The sequence below is a fragment of the Leucopleurus acutus genome (assembly GCF_964270905.1).
Source record: "Leucopleurus acutus genome assembly, chromosome: 14".
NCBI classification, from domain to species: Eukaryota; Metazoa; Chordata; class Mammalia; order Artiodactyla; family Delphinidae; genus Leucopleurus; species Leucopleurus acutus.
Genome location: NC_139156.1, coordinates 68,991,700 through 69,012,217, shown reverse-complemented (window position 1 = coordinate 69,012,217; position 20,518 = coordinate 68,991,700). Strand labels below are relative to the sequence as shown.

The 20,518-nt window shown below is 40.0% G+C and overlaps 1 protein-coding gene across 1 annotated transcript in view; it reads left to right on the top strand.

Moving 5' to 3' along the window:
- REEP3 (receptor accessory protein 3) overlaps positions 1-11,307 on the top strand; it is a 100,645-nt gene extending 89,338 nt beyond the window's left edge. The window contains exons 7-8 of the mRNA XM_082854712.1: positions 6,960-7,105; positions 7,800-11,307. Coding sequence (XP_082710838.1) covers positions 6,960-7,105; positions 7,800-7,856 — 203 coding nt within the window. The 3' untranslated portion in view covers positions 7,857-11,307. The remainder of the gene's footprint in view (positions 1-6,959; positions 7,106-7,799) is intronic.
- Positions 11,308-20,518: the final 9,211 nt, after the last annotated feature.

Below are 20,518 nucleotides of genomic sequence, written 5' to 3'. Positions count from 1 at the left end.
TGTGTACGTATAGCTGATTCACTTTGTTACACAGCAGCAACTAACACACCATTGTAAAGCAATTATACTCCAATAAAGATGTTAAAAAAAGAAAAAAGAGGGACTTCCCTGGTGGCACAGTGGTTAAGAATCCGCCTGCCAATGCAGGGGACACGTGTTCGATCCCTGGTCCGGGAAGATCCCACATGCCGCGGAGCAACTAAGCCCATGTGCCACAACTACAGGGCCTGCGCTCTAGAGCCCGTGAGCCACAACTACTGAGCCCGTGTGCCACAACTACTGAAGCCAGTGCTCCTAGAGCCCGTGCTTTGCAACAAGAGCAGCCACTGCAATGAGAAGCCCGCGCACCACAACGAAGAGTAGCCCCCGCTCACCACAACTAGGGAAAGCCCGCGTGCATCAACGAAGACCCAACACAGCCAAAAATAATGAATTAATTAATTTTATAAATGAAAGAAAGAAAAGAACAGTCCCTTCTTATAAAGGAAAAATAGTGAACTTTCTTCTAAGTTCTCCCCAGAATGAATAACTTTAAAAAGCTGGTGGCTATTATCTAAGAGGTAATAATTAAGTATTGGCCATTGATTAAGGTACTAATGCCTTTAAGAGTGAGGAAACTTTGAACCTTGAACCATCATCCTTAATACTTTAATAATGTAAAAATAGTCCCTAATAGGCATTTTCTTAATATGCATTTTAAAAATGAGGTATACTGATTTTGTTTATGGGGACTGCTATATATATTTTGCTGATTTGGACCAGTAATCTGAGTCCTTTATCAGCAGTTTATTCATAATTATACCTTAGAATTGGTTAAGAATTGTATTCCAATTATTTAAATAAAACCAGGATTATAAATTTGAAAATCCATGACACTAGTTTTATGGTATCCATCTATTAAATTTAAAATGGTGTGACTAAAATATTTTAGGATAGTGAGGTGTTAATTAGTTCTTCTGTTAAATTTTAAACCATGAAATTAAAAGAACAAGAAAGTTGGGAAACAAACACTCTGATACACTTTTTATGAGAGTTTAAAGTAGAATAATCGTTATGGATGACAGTCTGGCAAGAATTATCAAAATGTATTCTTTTTAACTCAGCAAGAAACTTCTAAGAACATGTCATAAGGAAATAATCAGACAAGTGTTCAAAGATACAGGTACAAAGATGTATGAATGTTCATCTTGTTGTTGTTTATAGTAACAAAATATTGGAACAAACCAAATTCCTAAGAGAAATGGGTAAGAAAAAAGGTGGCTATTAGCCGTGAAAAATAATAATGTCAGTTTATACTTACTGACATGAAAACATATCCAGATTGGGGGCGGGGGAGAACAATAACAGTGAAACAATGTGTGTGTTATGATCCTATACCATAGAGGAACAATAGATAGACGATGAAATGGATTAATATATGTGAAGTTGTTTTTCAGATACATGTACATAGAGGAGAGTCTGGAAGAGAGTCTAAATGCTGCTAACTAAAATGTTAACAGCATTTACCTCTGAGTTGTGGGTTTTTAGTGATTTTTTTTTTTAATCAACCTGTTACCCTTAAAATCAGAAATAAGACAAACCTACTTCTTGTTTTGAAAACAATTAAGGTATTCATTTTTTTATATCATGATTTTTTTTCTATTTTATTTACTTCCAAACTTCCTCAAGAAAAGCAAGTTGGTACATTTTTTAGTGTGGGAAGTATATTTATATCTCAAAGTCTGTTTACTAATATTTCGTGTAATCAATACAGTTAGCTCAGAACACAAGCAAATTCAAATATTTGGAAAAGTGGTTCCCTTTTGAAAACTAGTAATGGCTTGCTCTGAGCGGTTTGAGGTTAGCTGATTGAGAGAAGTCTTGCTTTGATGAAGTTACTCAAGTCCGCATGTTGTCACTATGGGAAAAAGAGCTCCCTCCAAATGCTTTTTTGTAAGAAAATAGACACCTTGAACATGATGTTCACTTCCTTAGAAAGAACACCACATTCTGATAAGTGGAAATATTTTTTCTGCAAAGAACCTGCTGCTCCCATATTAGTTAAAATTCAATATACCAGCACATAAAGAGATTTCTGTTTTGTCTTATTTTTGATGCTTTACATATTTATTTAATCCTTAAGATGACTATGCAGGTTAAATATTTTTATCCTTATTTTGTAGATGAATAAACTGAGACTTAAGGAGATTAAATTACTTGTCAAAGACCACATACTCAATGACAGAAATGAAGTATCCAAGGTTCCTAACCTAATTCTTACTCTTTTTTTACTTTATAAAGAGACTGCACTTAGTGAGACACTTGGGCTGGAACAATGAATTCAAACAATTTGGCAGGGGTGACCTTAGAGATGCTGTAGTCAAAGATGGCAAATAAGTGACATGCCTCCTCTCTGCTCCTGTGCCCACGGCAGCCATTGCTAATGGATTGTGGCCCTTCCCACGCTGGCTCAGAATCCCTCTCAACACAGTGCCCCAGACAGCTCAACTGGCTCAGGGTTGGCGTTCACATAGAATCGTATTCATCTCCCATCCGCCTCAACAGCTTACCAGATAGGAAAACTGAGACCCAGAGAAGCAAGACTCACTCAGGGTCTTAACAGCTGTTAAGTGGCCAAGTACTCATTCCTCCTCACATGGATCCACGGCCCCTTCCACCACGATAACTAAGGCCGCTTCCAAGTCAACTTTCCATGATTCTGCACTTACATTAATACATTAATACATGGAAACTGCTTAGAACAGTGCCTGGTCCATGCTAAGTACTGGATCAGTATTGGCTATTATAAGGGGGGAGGGGGGACTTAAAATATACCAATTCTAAGATGTACGAGCTATGAATAAAACCAGGTCAGTTTGCAAAAGCATCTGCTACTTTTCCTAAAATGGTAACAGAGCTCTGGGCCGAAGGTGGTCAAACAGCTGCAGCCTTAGGCCTCAGGGCCCCCGGCAACACAGACTCCTCATTCTTAGGTCCTCAGTCACTCCCCCTCAGGAATGTGCATGGACAGCCCCATTCTGAGGATTTTGCCCAGTCTAGACTGATGACGGAAAGCAGCCGCCCTTGGCATCACCTTTGTCGGCGCCAGCAGCACCCCACCAGCTTCCCCTTGCCTGGGCTTGGAAGACCTGCAAACCATTCAGCCAGCTTGCCGGGCTCCTGTTCAGATAGGGCATCCAGATTCGGGCTTTTCTCGTAATCTCGGGTCTCCCCCTCCTCCGAAGTCTTTAAAATCCTCGGACAACTTTGATTAATACTATTTCCACCACTCACAGCAGAATTTTCATACATACTCATTTTCAGGTTTTTAAGTGGAATAGAAAATGAATATTTTATTGAAGATATTTGACTTGACTCCTCTCTTTTTGATGCAGTTTAGTTTAATAACGTGCTAAATTAAGCTTGTCGACTTCATCTCCTAACAGATCCCAAATTTGGCTCCTGTCTCCTCAATCCCTGGTCTCTTTATCATTTCTGGCCTGTTGTACTGCAGTAACCTCCCTGCTTCCAGTCTCATCCACTTCTGATTCATTCTCCAAAGTACAAGAAGACTCCTTTAGAGAAACAAAATCTAATCATGTCGCCCTCCGATTAAAATGCTTCAATGCCCCCTCCCCCTTGCTCTCTGAAGCCCAAGCTCAATAGCGTGTGGTATATTAGCTCCCCAGACTTGGCATCACACTCTTTCATGTGCTCGGTGTATAGAATTATGAGTCTTTCAGGATTCGGCTTGGCCACCACCTCCTACAAGAAGTCTTCTCTTACCACCCACTTCCCCTACTGTGTGCTCCTGTAGCACCTTGGCCTTGTCTTCTATTTACAGCATTTATTACAGTATTGTCATGCCCACTAGACTCTGTCTCCTCTACTGGACTATATATTTCTTAGGGTAGAAGAAGACAGCTGTGTGTTTTTCAATATAGTATCCCCCATAATTTAGTACACTGCCTCACACACAGTAATATTTTAAAAATATCAATACTTGGGCTTCCCTGGTGGTGCAGTGGTTGAGAGTCCGCCTGCCAATGCAGGGGATGCGGGTTCGTGTCCCGGTCTGGGAGGATCCCACATGCCACGGAGCGGCTGGGCCCGTGAGCCATGGCCACTGAGCCTGCGCGTCCAGAGCCTGTGCTCCGCAACGGGAGAGGCCACAACAGTAAGAGGCCCGTGTACCGGAAAAAAAAAAAAAAAAAATATATATATATATATATATATATATCTATATATATATATATATATCTCAATACTTGTGGAATAACAAATCAATCCATCACTTTTCCTGAAACAATATTTAGAAAACTAAGATTTTTTTTTAGTTGAAATTAGGAAGCAAAGAATAAGATGTATATATAATTATCATTTTGAATGCAATTCCAATTCCTAATCACATGAAGTGAGAGGCAGTTGAAATCCAAGGGCCGTGTTTGTTGAAATGTAGCCTTATGCTTCATCTGTGGCCTTAGAGAACTTTTTGATCACAGTTGCTTCCTTTCTGATTCTTTCCTTGATTCCTTATTCTATGTTTTACCTTAGTTTTATTATATTGGGATTAGGGGTATTATATAAGCAACAGCAATAGAGAAAAATCTACAAATGGCAATCTAAAAATATTTTTTCTGGTTTATATTCCCCGTTTATAGAAGTAATACAATTTTTTAAATAAAAATCTGGCAACTTTTTTTAAAGAAGGAAAAATTAAGAAATTTAAAATCACTTAAAAGCCCACTTCCAACAGATATAATGGTTTCATTTTTATGTTTTTCAACACTTTGTTTCTATACATACATTTTTTTCCACTTAATATTGCACCAACAGGGTTTTCCCAGGACTACTGACCCCATTCCCTCCCCTGACCACACTGACCTCCTCACAGCTCTTCCACACAGTTATGCTTCCCATGCCCCGGGGCCTTTGCACATGCTATCGTGTCTACCTAGAACAAAATTCCTCCGACTGCTGCAGGAAAGCAAAGGATCTTGACCTATGTAATGACTGATTCTACTTCCAAATCCTTCCTGATTTCTAGCCTAGAAGTCTGGCAGCATAAAATTGTACTTCCTAAATATATAATTAAAGATGTTTATCTTATTATGAGACAAGGAAACTTTTTTTTAATTAATTTTTATTGGAGCATGGTTGCTTTACAATGTTATGTTAGCCTCCACTGCACAACAAAATCAAAATGAATCAGCTATACACATATAGATATCCCTTCCGTTTTGGACTTCCCTCCCATTTAGGTTACCACAGTGCATTAGGTAGAGTTCCCTGTGCTATACAGTATGTTCCCATTATAACTCTTCATAGTTTGCTTAGTGATGCTCAAGTTATTCATGTCCTATGAGAGCAGATTAATAAACAATTACTCAGTATACTTTTCTTCACATGCAAAAAGTCCATCTCTTGCCCCCTCCTGAGCCTGGAAAACCTGCTACTTTTTTCTCATCTGAAGAAGGTATCTATGCTCCTTACCTTTATTGAAGGAGAATTTGAAACATAATGGGGCCTTGTAACGTCACCCCTGTCTTTCTTCTTTTTTTTCTTTTTTTTTGGCCGCTCCCTGCGGCTTATGGGATCTTAGTTCCCAAGCCAGGCCCTCGGCAGTGAAAACACAGAGTCCTAACCACTGGACCGCCAGGGAAGTCCCTCACCCCTGTCTTTATAACCTACCTAGTACTCCAGTTGCCTTAGACTTGAGCCCCTCTCTTGCGCCATCCAGGCAGTAGTTCTCAAAGTGTGGGCCCGGGACCAGTAGCATAAGCATCACCTGGGAACTTGCTAGGAATGTAGATTCTCAGCCCCACACCAGGCCCAGCAATGTGTGGATCAGTAAATTCTCCAAGTGACTCTAGTAGGTGCTAATAAGTTTGTGCTAATAAACTCTAATAAAGTTTGAGAACCACTGCTTCAGGAACGGGAGTGTTCTTGTCCCTGAATCCCAGCCTCTCAGGGTGCTCTCAGATTTCCTGACAGTAACCAGCCTGACTGCCTAGATGTTTGCATAGTGGCCAATGTTAAGTCTTCGTTGCTACACATAGCAGCCTGTTAGCACACCCACAGGATCCATCTCTTACTGACCCTCCTGATGCTGGCTATTTTCTTTGACTAACATCAGTCATCATAGCCTGTGGTGTTTCTAATTACTGTAGCCTGTCTGGCTGGGTTTTATCTTAGCAGCTGCAACAGTGTCAGTTTAACTTCTCCATCACCTGCCCCCAGTGAATTATCTTGCCCATAGTTCTATCCCCTTTGGGTTTTATATGATTCCTTAAGTTCACTCTACCATTTCTGGTCTTGAAAAAAGGTTTGACACGTTGGGGAGTGAGAAGGACCCTGAGTTCCTAATTAAAGTCAAAGGTACAAATAACAGATCAAAACACACCGTTGCTTAGGTTGCTTAGAATTCACAAAAAGAGGACTTCCCAGGTGGTCCAGTGGTTAAGAGTTTGCTACCAATGCAGGGGGCCCGGTTTCGATCCCTGGTCAGGGAACTAGATCCCACCCACATGCCACAACTAAAGATCCTGCATGCTGCAACTAAGACCTGGTGCAGCCAAATAAATAAATAAATATTTTTTTTAAAAAAAAAAAAGTTCACAAAAAGGAGAAAGGGCAGGAAGAGACTTTTCACTGTGTATCTATTTATATTCTTTGACTTTCGAACAAGACAGCCGTGTTAACCGACTAAAAAATAAAGTATTTTTAATTATTCTGAAAAAATGCATAGTAAAAATAGGAATGGCCAGGGAAAACTTCCTGGAAGAAATGAGTTATGAGCCTCCTCTAGAATAGTGCAAGGGGCAAAGATTGATGGTAAAGGGCAGGGAACGCCTTCCAGATGAGACAGGGAGAAGAGCAAGCTGGCAAATGCAGAGGGCCGCCAATAGACAGGGTGAAGAGGCGGTGCTGCTGACTGGCATCCTTTTACCAAAACATACTGGTTTTGACAACTCGTCTAGGTGATGGAATTCCACTGAGAGATGGAGATGAGAAAACAGATGAAGAAGCGGATGGGCCATATTCAGATGATGAGATGTTAACACACAAAGGGCTACGAAGATCACAAAGCATGAAATCTGTGAAAACCGTGAAAGGCCGAAAAGAGGTTAGTCAGGTATAGAGTTGTTTTCCCAGTGATTACTATTAAGGGGTTTCCTGCTGCATTCGCATTTAGGGTATCCATAGATGAAGGGTCGGAATAATAGAGCACCGGCTATATTTAAAATTCTTTATTCAGATCAGATGGATTACGATCTCTGGAAATTTAGAAAATGGCAGATTCCTAGTCTTCCACTCTAAGTAGAAAATGGTATTCTCACACAGCAAAATCCTACGGTTGATGTGAGTACCCAGTGCCAGCCCTACGTATATGCAAGAAAAAGCAGTATTAAGTATGTACTTTTGTTCTGAACCAACTCTAAATAAGGATTAAATAGTAAAAGTCTATCCATAATAATATGTTGTCTTTGTGCCCAGAAAGCAGTGGAGGATTTCAGCGAATGACCTCAGATTATTGTGGCAATGTTCATTGACATGTACCCAGCAAAGCATAAATAATAACAGTTAATAACAGTTTTAATAAGTTTTCATTTTTTATCAGTGTTAATTGTGCATATATGCAACATAATGCCAACTACATTTTGGAGTATATAGGTAGTGCTGTCTTTTGAGTACACACTTAGCGCATAATTGATTGTTTATATCAGAAAAGTTAAAAAATTATTACTGTGATTATGAGCTATTAAGTCCTGTCTTATTTCAAAACCTAAGTCATAATAATAACACATTTCTCTCTTCAGGTGCGGTATGGGTCACTGAAATACAAAGTGAAGAAGAGACCACAAGTTTATTTTTAGTCATGTACATGTCAAGTATCCCAAGACAAATTATGCTAATACATCAACTTTTTTTCTAACATCATATATTCAGGATTTATACATTAAAATAATTCTTTAAATTGTGGTGGTGATAGGGTTTACTTTCATCTATTTAAATAGCTTTTATTTCTTTAACAATTACTTCCAAATCTTGACTACTAAAGGTAGTTATACAAAAATTGATAGATAGATATATCAGAAATAATAGAATACTGTGTTATCTATTGTCACATTCTTCAGAACACTGAGTGCCTGTGATGTAAAGTGAAACACAAACTCACAGTATACTTGAAAAGAGTCTTTTTATGGTTCAAGATACACCAGACTTTGTGATATTGTATTGTGTTTACCTGTATTTCTGTTACTATCCTCTCTATCACATGAGGATAGTAATTAAATAGGCCTCTGATCCAGCAGTGATAGAACAAGGGTATAATGTAAGATAAAGTACGCTTTATATTCTTCAAATTTTTACTTTGTTAATACTTTCTAGTTTTTCCACCATCAACTGAAAGTTTTCAAGGCAAATGTTTGAAAACCAGGTATCTACATAGCACTTTCATTCCTGACTAGTTTTGCACACTTGAAAATTGTTTACTTATTTTACAACTGTACATTTATTTTAAGTTTTATTAACACTGTGTTTATTGTTATTTGTCATATTCTGGCATGTCAAATTTATGCCTTGAATTACATCATCTCTTTTCCTGTGGGTTTCATTAGTTATATTCATTTAATTTTAATAATAAAAACCAGAGCTTATTTTTCAATTTTAACTATTTTTACTTACCTTCTTTACAGATACGAAGTTATTTTAAAACTCACCAGCTTCCCATATTTAGCTCTATAGTGTAGTTGAACTTGGCATGTTTTTGTTAACACTGGTTATGTTTTCAGCTTTTGAAAGTGGTAGCTTTTGTGAAATGGAGTCATAGACCAGTATAGCACTGAGGTATCTTCTAATTCATGAAATTAACCAACAGCCAATCCATTCACAAGCTTGGCACTGATACGAGCTGCTGATTTATAAATCTGGCATTGACTAGAACCATTTGAATCACTTCACTTCTAGCTGAAATAATTTCCTGAAGATACCTGCCAATGCAAAATACAAATGTTGTTAATCTTACATGTTAGAAATTATTATAATAGATTATAGAAAAATACCATTTTTTTTAATCCAAGAGAATTTGAGTTACTGAACTTTGAGGTTCTTTAGGTGGCATAGGTAACTATGCATTATGAACTCTAAGTAAATATATTTCTGATGATGGTTTTAGTGATCAGTAATCAAATTTGTATTATTATACTTGTTCAGATAATTTACTTGATTTTTCTGTTTGTCCAAAAGAAAAAGCAGTGAGAGAGATTTGTAAGATCTTTGACCTTTCTACCTTCTAAGAAATGAAGCCAGCTAGCAATGTATATTCAGGACCTACTCAGAGTGTTGGTAGAGAACAGAATGTTTACTCAGGAGTACCTTAATATAATTCATACATTTCTCCTGATACAAGTCTTAAAATGTCTTCTAGATTATCTCACATTCTTGATAAGTACCACCGACTAAAACTTCATTCAACTTATTTTCCCCCAAAGTTTAATTCCATGAATATCTTCATCTATTTTACCTTGACTAATTTTTAGCCTCTTCGTTTCTGGAAAGACTCTTTGTGTTCAAAATTTCTATGAATTCTGGTTATAAACTCTTGGAAGACAGTTTTATTTATTTTGCCTAGTACTAGACTTCCCAGTATAAATGCTACCTGTGCCATGCTTATCTTTCCTTCACAAAGGCAATGTCATCTCAAATTGCCTGACAAGGTCATTGTAAGTAAGTGACTTTGTATCAAAAACATTACCTTTGGAGGCTGATTTGCACCACTGTATTTTTTTTCAAGTCTAATTTCAGTATTAAACCTGTTCTTTAATTATAGTAAACTCATGAACACTGTCCTAAGTTGGAGGAATTATTTATCCCTCTACACTTCTAGAATCAAAACGTTTAATGGAGGACAACACTAGTTTCAAAGAGATAATGCAAGTCCTTCTGTTTAATTGTATCTCTTTACACTTAACAATGCTTCCCCTGATGTGTTTGTTATATCCTTATATACAGTCAATGTCATTTTGCTGGTCTATCATTTCCTTTCTTTCCTTTTCTTACATTTCTTAAATTTACTTCTTTTCTTTTATGTGTGTTTTAGCATGCTTTCTTTTGAATTTTGTATAATAAACGTAAATTTTTGTTTCTTTTAAGGTGGAACAGGTCATTTTTTGTTTTTCTGCTTTTAAGTCTAATGCTTTTAAAAGAGGTGTGTTAATCCCTAGAGCACAGTGCCTTGCTTCCCCCATTGCTTACCACTTGGCAGATGGGCGTTGGATGCTGCACAAGCCTTTAGGGCACTGTTTTGGTAGCTGTTAAAGTTTATCCAGAAATTGTAGCTGGTGTTTTATTTTATTATATAGTCATTCAACTTGTTCATAATATTAACTATTTCCAGGGTTTGTTTGGAAGTACTAATTGATCTATTCTTTAGTTCACCATATTTTTTCTGGTATAAAAATGGGCCTGAAATAAGCCTTATTGCTAAGGAATTAATTATGTAAACCCCCATAGACCCTGCATAAGATTCCCTCCACACACTTCCCTATATGTATGTGGAATTGGGTAGAAAATGATGGTGCCAGCATTACCAATTATAAATACTTGAGTACACAGATTGATGGAACAAAATTATTAAAGTGTTTTCAGGGAACTTAATCCATATGTCACCACCAAAGATTTCTACAGTGTTATATGTAAATATTCCAAATTTCTGTAAAACATTGGTTAGATAAATGTTTTTCTTTCTTTCTTTCTTTCTTTTTAAGTAACAGTTTGTACTCTGGAATGCTTGAACTTTTGTGTTATTAGAAATAATACAACTGTTAAATATTAGTAATTTGTATTTTTAATTGGAATGAACTAAATTTTTATTTTGATTTTCTTTTATCAGGAAAAATAAGAAGTTAATATGTATTGAAAAGCAATTTCCTATGTTTTTTTCTGTTTAAGTTGATCCATATGCAAAGCAGTTAGATAAATTTTGATAAGATCGTTATTGTGGTATGCAGTGTATGTTTCTCAGTAAACATCACTTAAGAGTAAAGCTTTCTGAAAGGAAAGTACAGCATTTATTCTCTTAATGTTTTTAAGATTTAATCTTCTAGTAGTTTTCTACAGATATAATGTATTTTAACTCTTTAAACATTGACCATGAATTAACATTTTCTCTTCTAACACCTTTTAAATCTATGTACTTTAGTAGTTAAGAGAAAGCAGTTTTGCAATTTTTAATCCCTTTGTAAAGGCTATCTTTAGGCCTAGTATGGCGGTAATTTTACAAATATGGTTTTTCAAAACTTTAATATAAAATAAACTCATTTTATTAGTGGTAACTTGTATTTTTTTCCTGTGTCAGAATATATATGTTAGGTTCCATGAAATTACATTATTTATTACTGAGTGTCTCTTGATTAAATAGTAGACACCATAGGTACACACTTAAGATACAAATCATAGAGCAAATTATAAAAATCATATACATTCTTTGAAATACTGCCATTTGCAACAACATGGGTGGACCTAGAGAATATCACACTAAGTGAAGTTAAGTCCAAGAAAGACAAGTACTATATGGTATCACTCATATGTGGGATCTGAAAAATAATACAAATGAATCTATATACAAAACAGAAACAGACTCAGAGACATAGAAAACAAACTTATGGTTACCAAAGTGGAAAGGGGTGTGGTATACATTAGGAGTATGGGATTAACGGATACAAACTACTATACATAAAATAGAGGGCCTTCCCTGGTGGCACAGTGGTTAAGAATCCGCCTCCCAATGCAGGGGACACAGGTTCAAGCCCTGGTCCAGGAAGATCCCACATGCCATGGAGCAGCTAAGCCCATGCGCCACAACTACTGAGCCTGCACTCTAGAGCCCACGAGCCACAACTACTGAGCCTGTGTGCCACAACTACTGAAGCCCATGCCTAGAGCCCGTGCTCTGTAATAAGTGAAGCCACCACGATGAGAAGCCCGTGCACCACAATGAAGAGTAGCCCCCGCTCACCACAACTAGAGAAAGCCCGCACACAGCAACAAAGACCAACACAGCCAAAAATAAATAATAAAATAAAATAAAATAGATAAGTAACAAGAATTTACTGTATAGCACAGGGAACTATATTCAATATCTTGTAATAACCTATAGTGGAAAATAATCTGAAAAAATATATACATGTATAACTGAAAAAACTCATACATTCTGGAATGCTCATCCATAGGATTACAAAAGAAACAACTGTTAAATTGAATGTTAGAAAAAGAAGGTAGGAAAAAACAACCAGTACAGAAACCCTAGCCATCAATTTATATTGTTAGCTGTCTCAGACATAAAATATAACACAAAATTCAATTTTATGTATCCTGGAAATGTTCTGGGGTTCCATCTGTTTTAAAGGCAGATGTCTGCCTCGCATTTAAACTTTAAAGAGAAAGCCTGTGTTTAAAAAAGTTTCTTTGTGTGACTTCATTATGATATATAATGTTTTAATGTATTTCCAAATGGAGTTATATTTTCGCTTTTATTAGGATACATATCCTTGTGTTAATCCAAAGAAGTTAGAAATTTAAATATTCAAAAGAATACAATGAATATATGAACTGCAGCATTTTATTCAGAGTTTTATTCTCCCTTTTAGTGGTTCACTGTTCTTCAGAAAGAAATTCATGGAACAAAAATCATGTCAGAGGGCGTCCCTGGTGGCGCAGTTGGTTGGGAGTCCGCCTGCCGATGCAGGGGACGCGGGTTCGTGCTCCGGTCCGGGAGGGTCCCACATGCCGCGGAGCGGCTGGGCCCGTGAGCCATGGCCGCTGAGCCTGCACGTCCGGAGGCTGTGCTCCGCAACGGGAGAGGCCACAACGGTGAGAGGCCCGCGTACCGCAAAAAAAAAAAAAAAAAAATTATGTCAGAGACTGATTCATTGTTCCCTGGAAAACATTCTGCCTTTTACCTACCCATCAATATTCTATTCTTGAAACTCTCTCCTTATGGTCTGGTTTTAGTAACATTTTTTAAATTGATTTTTATAAGACGATGCTTTGAACTGAAATTTTAACACACAAGATTGATAACTGTCCATAAGTATAGGATACTAAGAGACTGTGCTCAAAAAAGCAGGAAAATCACCCCATTTACTCTTAGTTTACCTGGCAATCCCAGATTAAGGACAAGGGGAAAGAGGGAAAAAAAGGAAAATATGGTATTTTGGCACTATGTGCAAATCAAATAATTTTTTCATTCAAAAATATTCCTTGAGTGTCTACTGTGTATGGTAGCTCTGCACAATACCTATGTCCAAGTAGGATAGCATAACAATTAATATAAGGAAAATAATTCTTGCTTTAAAAATAACAAATTCATTGTTACCAAATGTTCAGATGGAGTATTATTTATGCTTTGATTTTTCCGAGGTTGTTGAATAATTTATTTGGTTTCTCTCAAAGCAGGTTTTGGTTTTTGGTGTTTTTTTTTTTTAATTCTTGGTTCTCTTCTTTCCCTTACCTCTTACATCTGATACATTAGTAAGTCCTTTTGGCTCTCTCCAAAATATATACTGAATTTGACCATTAAAATCACCTCTCCTTCATTTTCCTATTTTAAGCCATCATCATCTTTCACCTGGAGTACTCAGGGCATACATGTTATTTAAGGCAGAATTTCTTGAAACTTTACTACATTTTTTGTAGCCTTGCAAATTTTTCAAGGTGACTTTTAACCTTGAGTTCCATAGAACTGTCACAGTTTCTTATCTTTTCAACTGTATTTTGGGGAAATACAAAAAGAGAAGGTTGTGAAGAGCAGTGAAGACCCAATGTAGCCAAAGATTAAATAAATAAATCAATTTATTAAAAAAAAAAAAAAAGCAAGAGCAGATGGTTTTGCACATCAGCCTTGGAAGAGAAGTTTTTCTCTTCTAAGCATTTTTTTGTTTGTTTGTTTTTATTTGGCTGTTTGGGTCTTCATTGCTGCGCATGGGCTTTCTCTAGTTGCGGCGAGCAGGGGCTACTCTTGGTTGCGATGCACAGGCTTCTCATTGTGGTGGCTTCTCTTGTTGCAGAGCACGGGCTCTAGGAGCCTGGGCTTCAGTACTTGTGGCTCGCGGGCTCTAGAGCGCAGGCTCAGTAGTTGTGGCGCATGGGCTTAGTTGCTCTGTGGCATGTGGGCTCTTACCGGACCCGGGCTCGAATGCACTGGCAGGCTGATTCTCAACCACTGCACCACCAGGGAAGTCCCCTAAGCATTGTTTAATGCTGAAATTTAGAAAAGGTGAGTGAGAAGAGTCGAAGCCAGGTTAGAGTATCTGGCTGATATACATATATTACATATATATGTATATCTATATTAACCATCATAATGTCCTTAAAATTAAGTTCCAAAGGAAACTCTATTTACCCTAAAATATAAAGTTGTTTGACTAATTCAATATGTAAAAATTCCAAATCTTGAATTTTATTAGTTTATCTTACAAAGAAAGGGAATGTTGCAGCACACGCTTTATTTGGGAGAGGGAGAATTATACCTTATAAGGCTTGTGATGCTCCTTGTGTTAGGTTGTGATAACTAAGATTTGTATATTTGTTTGTTTCCACACTTGGGGAAGTATCACTATTTTACAGGTAGAGACACCGACACTCAACAGTGATCAAACCCCCAACCACAATAATTGTAGTTTCCGATTCTTGTGTTGTTAATTCCATTACACTTGGTTATCTTTGCAATCACAGAATACTTAAACAGCTATCATAGAAATGATTCTTACTGTTTATGCGTTTAACAAAAATTTCAGATTATTTATCAGAAGATTAAAATGGAGTGAAGTTTTTGAGTGATCTGTAGGTAATAGATTTGGTTCTTAGGGTCACTTCAGTAAGGATGCTTTTTAAATTAATAGGAAAAATAAAGACCAAATTTACTATCAATTATTGGCTAAGAAAAACAGGGAGAGATTTGAAGAGAGGATGTAGCTCAACCGGGAGGAGTACCCACTCAGGAAGTGCCTTCCTTCCTTCCTTCCTCACCTTCCCACCAGCATTTGCTCCATGGCTTCTCTCTTCAAACCACACCTTGTAAAGCCTTTTATATGCTCTGTTCACAACAAGAAGAATTTTCGTATGTTGTTCCATACTGGGTTTTAACTAACAAAACACAGAAAAGGGCCAAATGCCTTTTTACACAGGAGATGAACTGCATTCAATCTTGAAGCTGAAAGCAACTACAGTTGGGATATATAGCAGGCAACAGTTTCCATATGTTCTAGGAAAGTGGAACTGTATTATTTATAGTTTACAACATGTTGTATAAAATTAAAGCTTGCAGGGCACTCCCAGGGAGGTAAATTAGACATGAAAGGAAGACTTGGGGAATTCTATTTTGCTATATTCTGAGAAGATGCCCATTAAAAAAGCCAAAAATAGTGTTTGAAGTATTTAACATTAAGCAGTGTACAGAAGAAGTTGTGGTCTTTACCTTGGAATAACAAATTCTAAAATTAGAAAAGACTGTTGAAATCTGAGGAGGGGAGAAAAAAAACCCTTAATAGAAAGAAAAAAAAAGCGCGTTTCAGAAAAGCAGGGATAAATAATTGTCATCAAAATGGTATATTTTCCAAGGTGCAAAGTAAAGTTACATGAGATCTGGTTGATATTTGACCTGACAGCCTCAAAGCACATTAGACTGCAGCAAGTAATAATTGCTTCCTCATTTAGATTAGACAATGAGTTCTCTCTGCAAGCTGCTCTCCTCTAAATAGATGTAGAGTGTAATTGAAACAAGTTATACTGGGAAGTGGAGTGACCGATTCCTCAAAGTGTGAGAGCAGAGCTATGGTAACCTCTTAAGCCTGGCCTTCATCCTGTTCCTATTTAGGGAATCCGCAGGGCAGCCAGCCTGGAGAGTGCAGTCTGCAGTTCTCCAGCTTTATTGTTTAGACTTGAAGGGAAGGTCATATGCCCTCTTTGACAGAGAGGTTTATGGTCTCTCTCTAATTAGCAGCACCCTGCACCAGACAGACTGTTGGCCACATTCCAAGAACGGGGTTTGGTAGCGGCCACTGATGAAAGAGAAAACAAGGTTATTTACCCTGTGACTGTAATTCTTGGCACTAGTCCTCTCTTTACACTCAGACACGTTTTCCTTTTGTTCCAACTTGCCTTTGGAATTCTGAGTAGGGCGTTAAGGGAGGAAAAATGCGGCTATATATTTAGTAGCGTAAGCAACCCGTTTGTTGGCCTCAGATACTTACTTCTTTTTACTATTCTAGGGCTGCACGGTTCAACAATGTCAATTACCCAAAAAGAAAAAAAAGGCAACATATTCAGAGTGTTGCTTGCAAATGTGAATGCTTGAGCACATGCCCACACACAACCTCAGAAAAGGAAGTTTAATTTGCAACATCTATAAAATATCAACAGTTGTACATTAGGACACTTAGAAATCCCAGGGGTAAAATGTGATTGGGTTTAGCTATTACTGGAGTGTTAAAAGAGTACCGGGATTATAGCTGGCTTGTCCTGTTCTGTCGGTTCCGTAGGACAGTGGGTTAAGCGGATAGAAATGCTTTTTGGTTGATTTAAACCAGATGCTCCGACTATTTTTGTCCTGTGTGCAGGCGTTGCAGCACTGCAAAAGGCAATACTGCCCCCCTCGGCCGCCGGCCAACTGCAGGCGCAGGAGCCTAGTCTCCACCAGCTATCCCCTCGGCCATAAAAACCTTTCAAGTCCCCCTTATTATTCCAGGCACATTCCAAGGGGTTGAGTCACCGGGTTCACTTGGCTTTTCTCCCGCTCTGAACTGCTCGTACCAGGTGGAATACGACCTCCAACATCAAAAATGGAATCCATAACCGGTCAAAGAGCGCTTTAGGGCAAATCCCCAATTCAAGCCAACTGCATCTTCTTCCTCCGCAGCTGGGGTTTGCTCGCTGTGCACCTGGAGTCCCACGGCCCGGACCGGGATTGCGCGGCCAAAACATAAGGGTTTTTCTTTGGGGAATCCCGTAGAGATACTCTACTCTCCCTGGTGGTTTGAGAAGCTCCGAGGGCTGCACGGCAACAGGGCAGGGGCTGGGTTGGAAACTTTTCCTTTTGGCAGTGCTTCCGGGAGCGTTTGGCGGCTAAGGCGGGGAGCCGCGGGGGCTGAGGTTTTAAGTCAGCTCTGAGGGAAAACTCCCAGCCCCTCCCAGGCGTCCGCCCAGACTCGCCGGCCGCCAGGCGAGGGGAAGGGGAGCGCGCACATCTGGCCGCCCAGGAGCCACATCTGGAACGCTAACTCCTGCACCCAGATGTTCAAGGGGCTGGGGTAGTCCAAGCACCCGAAGGGCGGGGCTACCGCGGCTGCAGCTCCTCCCTGTAGCCCAGACAACAGGGGTCCAGACTAGGGAGACGCCCCAGGGGGCGCGAGTAAGGCCGGCCGGCGGGCGGGGCGGGGGGGGGGTTGGAGTTTGGGGAGGGTGGCTAAGGCCGCGGTTTGGGGTGGTTGTACTGGGGGTTTGGGGGAGGGGTGTTGGTCTGATGGAGGGAGGCTGGAGGCGGGACACGGAGAGGGGCGGCGGGTGTTAGGGGTGCTGGGGCCGTGCCAGTGCCTCGCCCCGACCGGCCACAAAGTTCGCCCCGCTGCGTGGGCTTTTACAACCCACGTCCCCAGGAGGTGGTGAAGGAGGGAGGGACCGGCGGGCACGTTTCCTGGGGGGAGGGGCGCGCTGATCCTGCTGGGGACTGAGGGCGGGGTTCCCCCTCCTTTTTGCCCCTGGCCCTTCACTGAGATGCAGAGGTGTTCTCCTGCGGGGCGACTAGCCCCTGCCCCCTTTGCACCTTCCCTGAACAGCGAGCGGCGTCAGCCCAGATTAGGCTAGCCGGGGAGCTCTTTCTCCTGTTCCCCACTCCCCTCACGCCACCCCTAACCAGGAGAGGGAGGAACTCCACGTGCCCCCTAGATTTTCTCCAAAACCTGAGCTTCGCTTAGTGCTGGCGTATGAGCCCCTCCTGCATTTGTTTGCGCGCGCGAGTTTTGACGTCTCGCTAAGCAACGGTGTTTGCCAAAGCGTCAGGGCTGTTTCAGAGAGCTTGCGTCTGTTGGATGCTCCAGTCTGAACAAATCGTTTCCATTCGATTTGTTTAACCAAGGCGAGGGCAGACCGTGTCCTTTTTTAAAAGTTGTCCTTCATCCAAGTTGTCCTTAGATTTTGATCTAAGGCTGTCATAATACCCCAGGTCATTGCACAAATGTTTTGTGTCAGTTTACAAAATCAGAGGAGGAAATATCCTAAAGGGAAAAAAAAAAATTCAGAACCAATAGGAAAATGATGTTAAGAGATGTTGGCCCTTTTCCATCTGACAGCCTTAGTCATCACATGGTCTCCTCCAAAATAAAATGTCTATTCACAGCCTTCAACCTACAGCAAATCTCCCCCATTTGGAGCGAAGTACGTAAATAGGCCCTTTGGGCCCACCTTAGTCACCAGCTGAAACTGAGTACGTTTTAGCGTTTCCTTTCTCAAAGATTGCTGGGCTTCACTGAGAATAATCAGAAGCATACAGGATGTTAAGTGCTCAGGGTACAATGTTCAAATAATAGCTCTTCCATTGCTTTGTGGCAAGTTACTCTACCACATGGTGCTTGGCGCCTCGGTTTCACCATCCCTAAAATGTAGCTTGTACCTATAGTATAGAGGTGGTGTAAGGATTTAGGGTTAATGAGATGGCGCAGATCAACTGCTTAACACAAAGGGCAAAGCATAGGAAGAACTCCATAATTATTATTACTGTTAATGAGAATAGGCTCTGTTTATCACTAAAATAAGACTTGTGGGCAATGGCAGTTGGATCCCTCCTTTAAGTTAGTTTTTCCACTACCTGCAAAAAAGGTAGAATTTTCTTCCTCTGGCCGTGACTGATCTGACTTTTAAGCAGAGGAAGAGACTGGAACAGAAGGCATCCATGATGCTGACTGGATGAGAGAAGTGTGCCCTCTTGTGGGCCTCATGTCATGTTACCAAGAAAGTCCCTCAAGACAGAAGGAGGAGAATGGTGGCCCTTGTGGTCAGGGCTCTAATCCCACTGTACCTCAAAATGTCTCCCATGTAGTCTTCTGTCATCATCTTTTCTGAGAAATATTTTCCAAATAATAATGCAGCTCTCGCCCCATCACCCTAGATTCCTCTCCCTCCCTCTCCACATCCAATCTATCAGCCACTCCCGTCAGCCCTAATTTACAGATGTGGGTATGGATATAGATATATCACAAACCCCATCCCTTCTCACTACCCCCTACACTAGCAGCTTGCCCAAATATCATTTCTTGGCAAATCTACCACAGTCAGCTCTAATTATTCTCCCTGCTTCCACTCCTCCACCCTACACTTCATTCTCCACACAGCAGCCAGTCCTTTTAAAATATAAATGAAGGGGCTTCCCTGGTGGCGCAGTGGTTGAGAGTCCGCCTGCCAATGCAGGGGACGCGGGTTCGTGCCCCGGTCCGGGAAGACCCCACGTGCCGCAGAGCGGCTGGGCCCGTGAGCCATGGCCGCTGAGCCTGCGCGTCCGGAGCCTGTGCTCCGCAACGGGAGAGGCCACGACGGTGAGAGGCCCGCGTACCGCAAAAATAAATAAATAAAAATAAAATATAAATGAAATGTACTCACTCTTCCTGCTCAAAATCCTCTAATTGTCTCCCCTCACACTTGGGATAAAACCGACAGTCCTAACAATGGCCCGTATGACTTGGCTCCTGTCTCTCTCACCTCATCCTCTGTCACTTTCTCCTTGCTCATTCCCTCTCCAGTCACACCAGCCCAGCCTTCTCACTGTTCCTCAAAAAATGTCAAGCAGATTCCTGCTCCAACATCTTTGCATTTGCTGTTTCCCCTGCCTTCAACCCCAAATCTTTGTATAACTTCGCCTTGTCTCATTCAGGTCTCTGCTCAAATGTCACCTAAGAGAGGAGCCCCTGATCATCTCATCTAGTATAGATGCAACATAGCCATAGATATTCTCTAACCCATTAACCTAGCTTATTTTCCTTCATATCTCTTACCAAATCTCTTAAATGTTTGCCTGTTTACTTGATTATTGTTTGTGTTACCTCTAAGAATGTATGGTCTGTGCGGATAGGGACTTCGTCGATCCTATTCATAGTATCGATAAAGTCAGATAATCTCCAATCTAAAACAGTGCTTCTCTTGTAAAAGGCACCTAATAAAATGCTTGTTAAATGGATGAGTAAAAAGTTTCACACCTGAAACAGCAGTGGGGAAATAAGGTGTCCCTCAATTAGTGTAAGCGTAAAAACATTTCATGCTTCCCCAACCTCATGAGCTTATTCCTCAATGCTTCCTCCTCCATGATGCAACCTAACCCTTCAAATGGAGTTTAATCCAACATGCATATAAATATGTGAATCAAACTACACTCACCCAGTAAGGGGAGGGATGGAGAGAGAGAGGGGGAAAATACAAATGTAAATAGTGTGGTTAATTCTCTTTACCATTTTACACAGCAAGTGTATGTACTGAAATAAACATGAAATGGGAG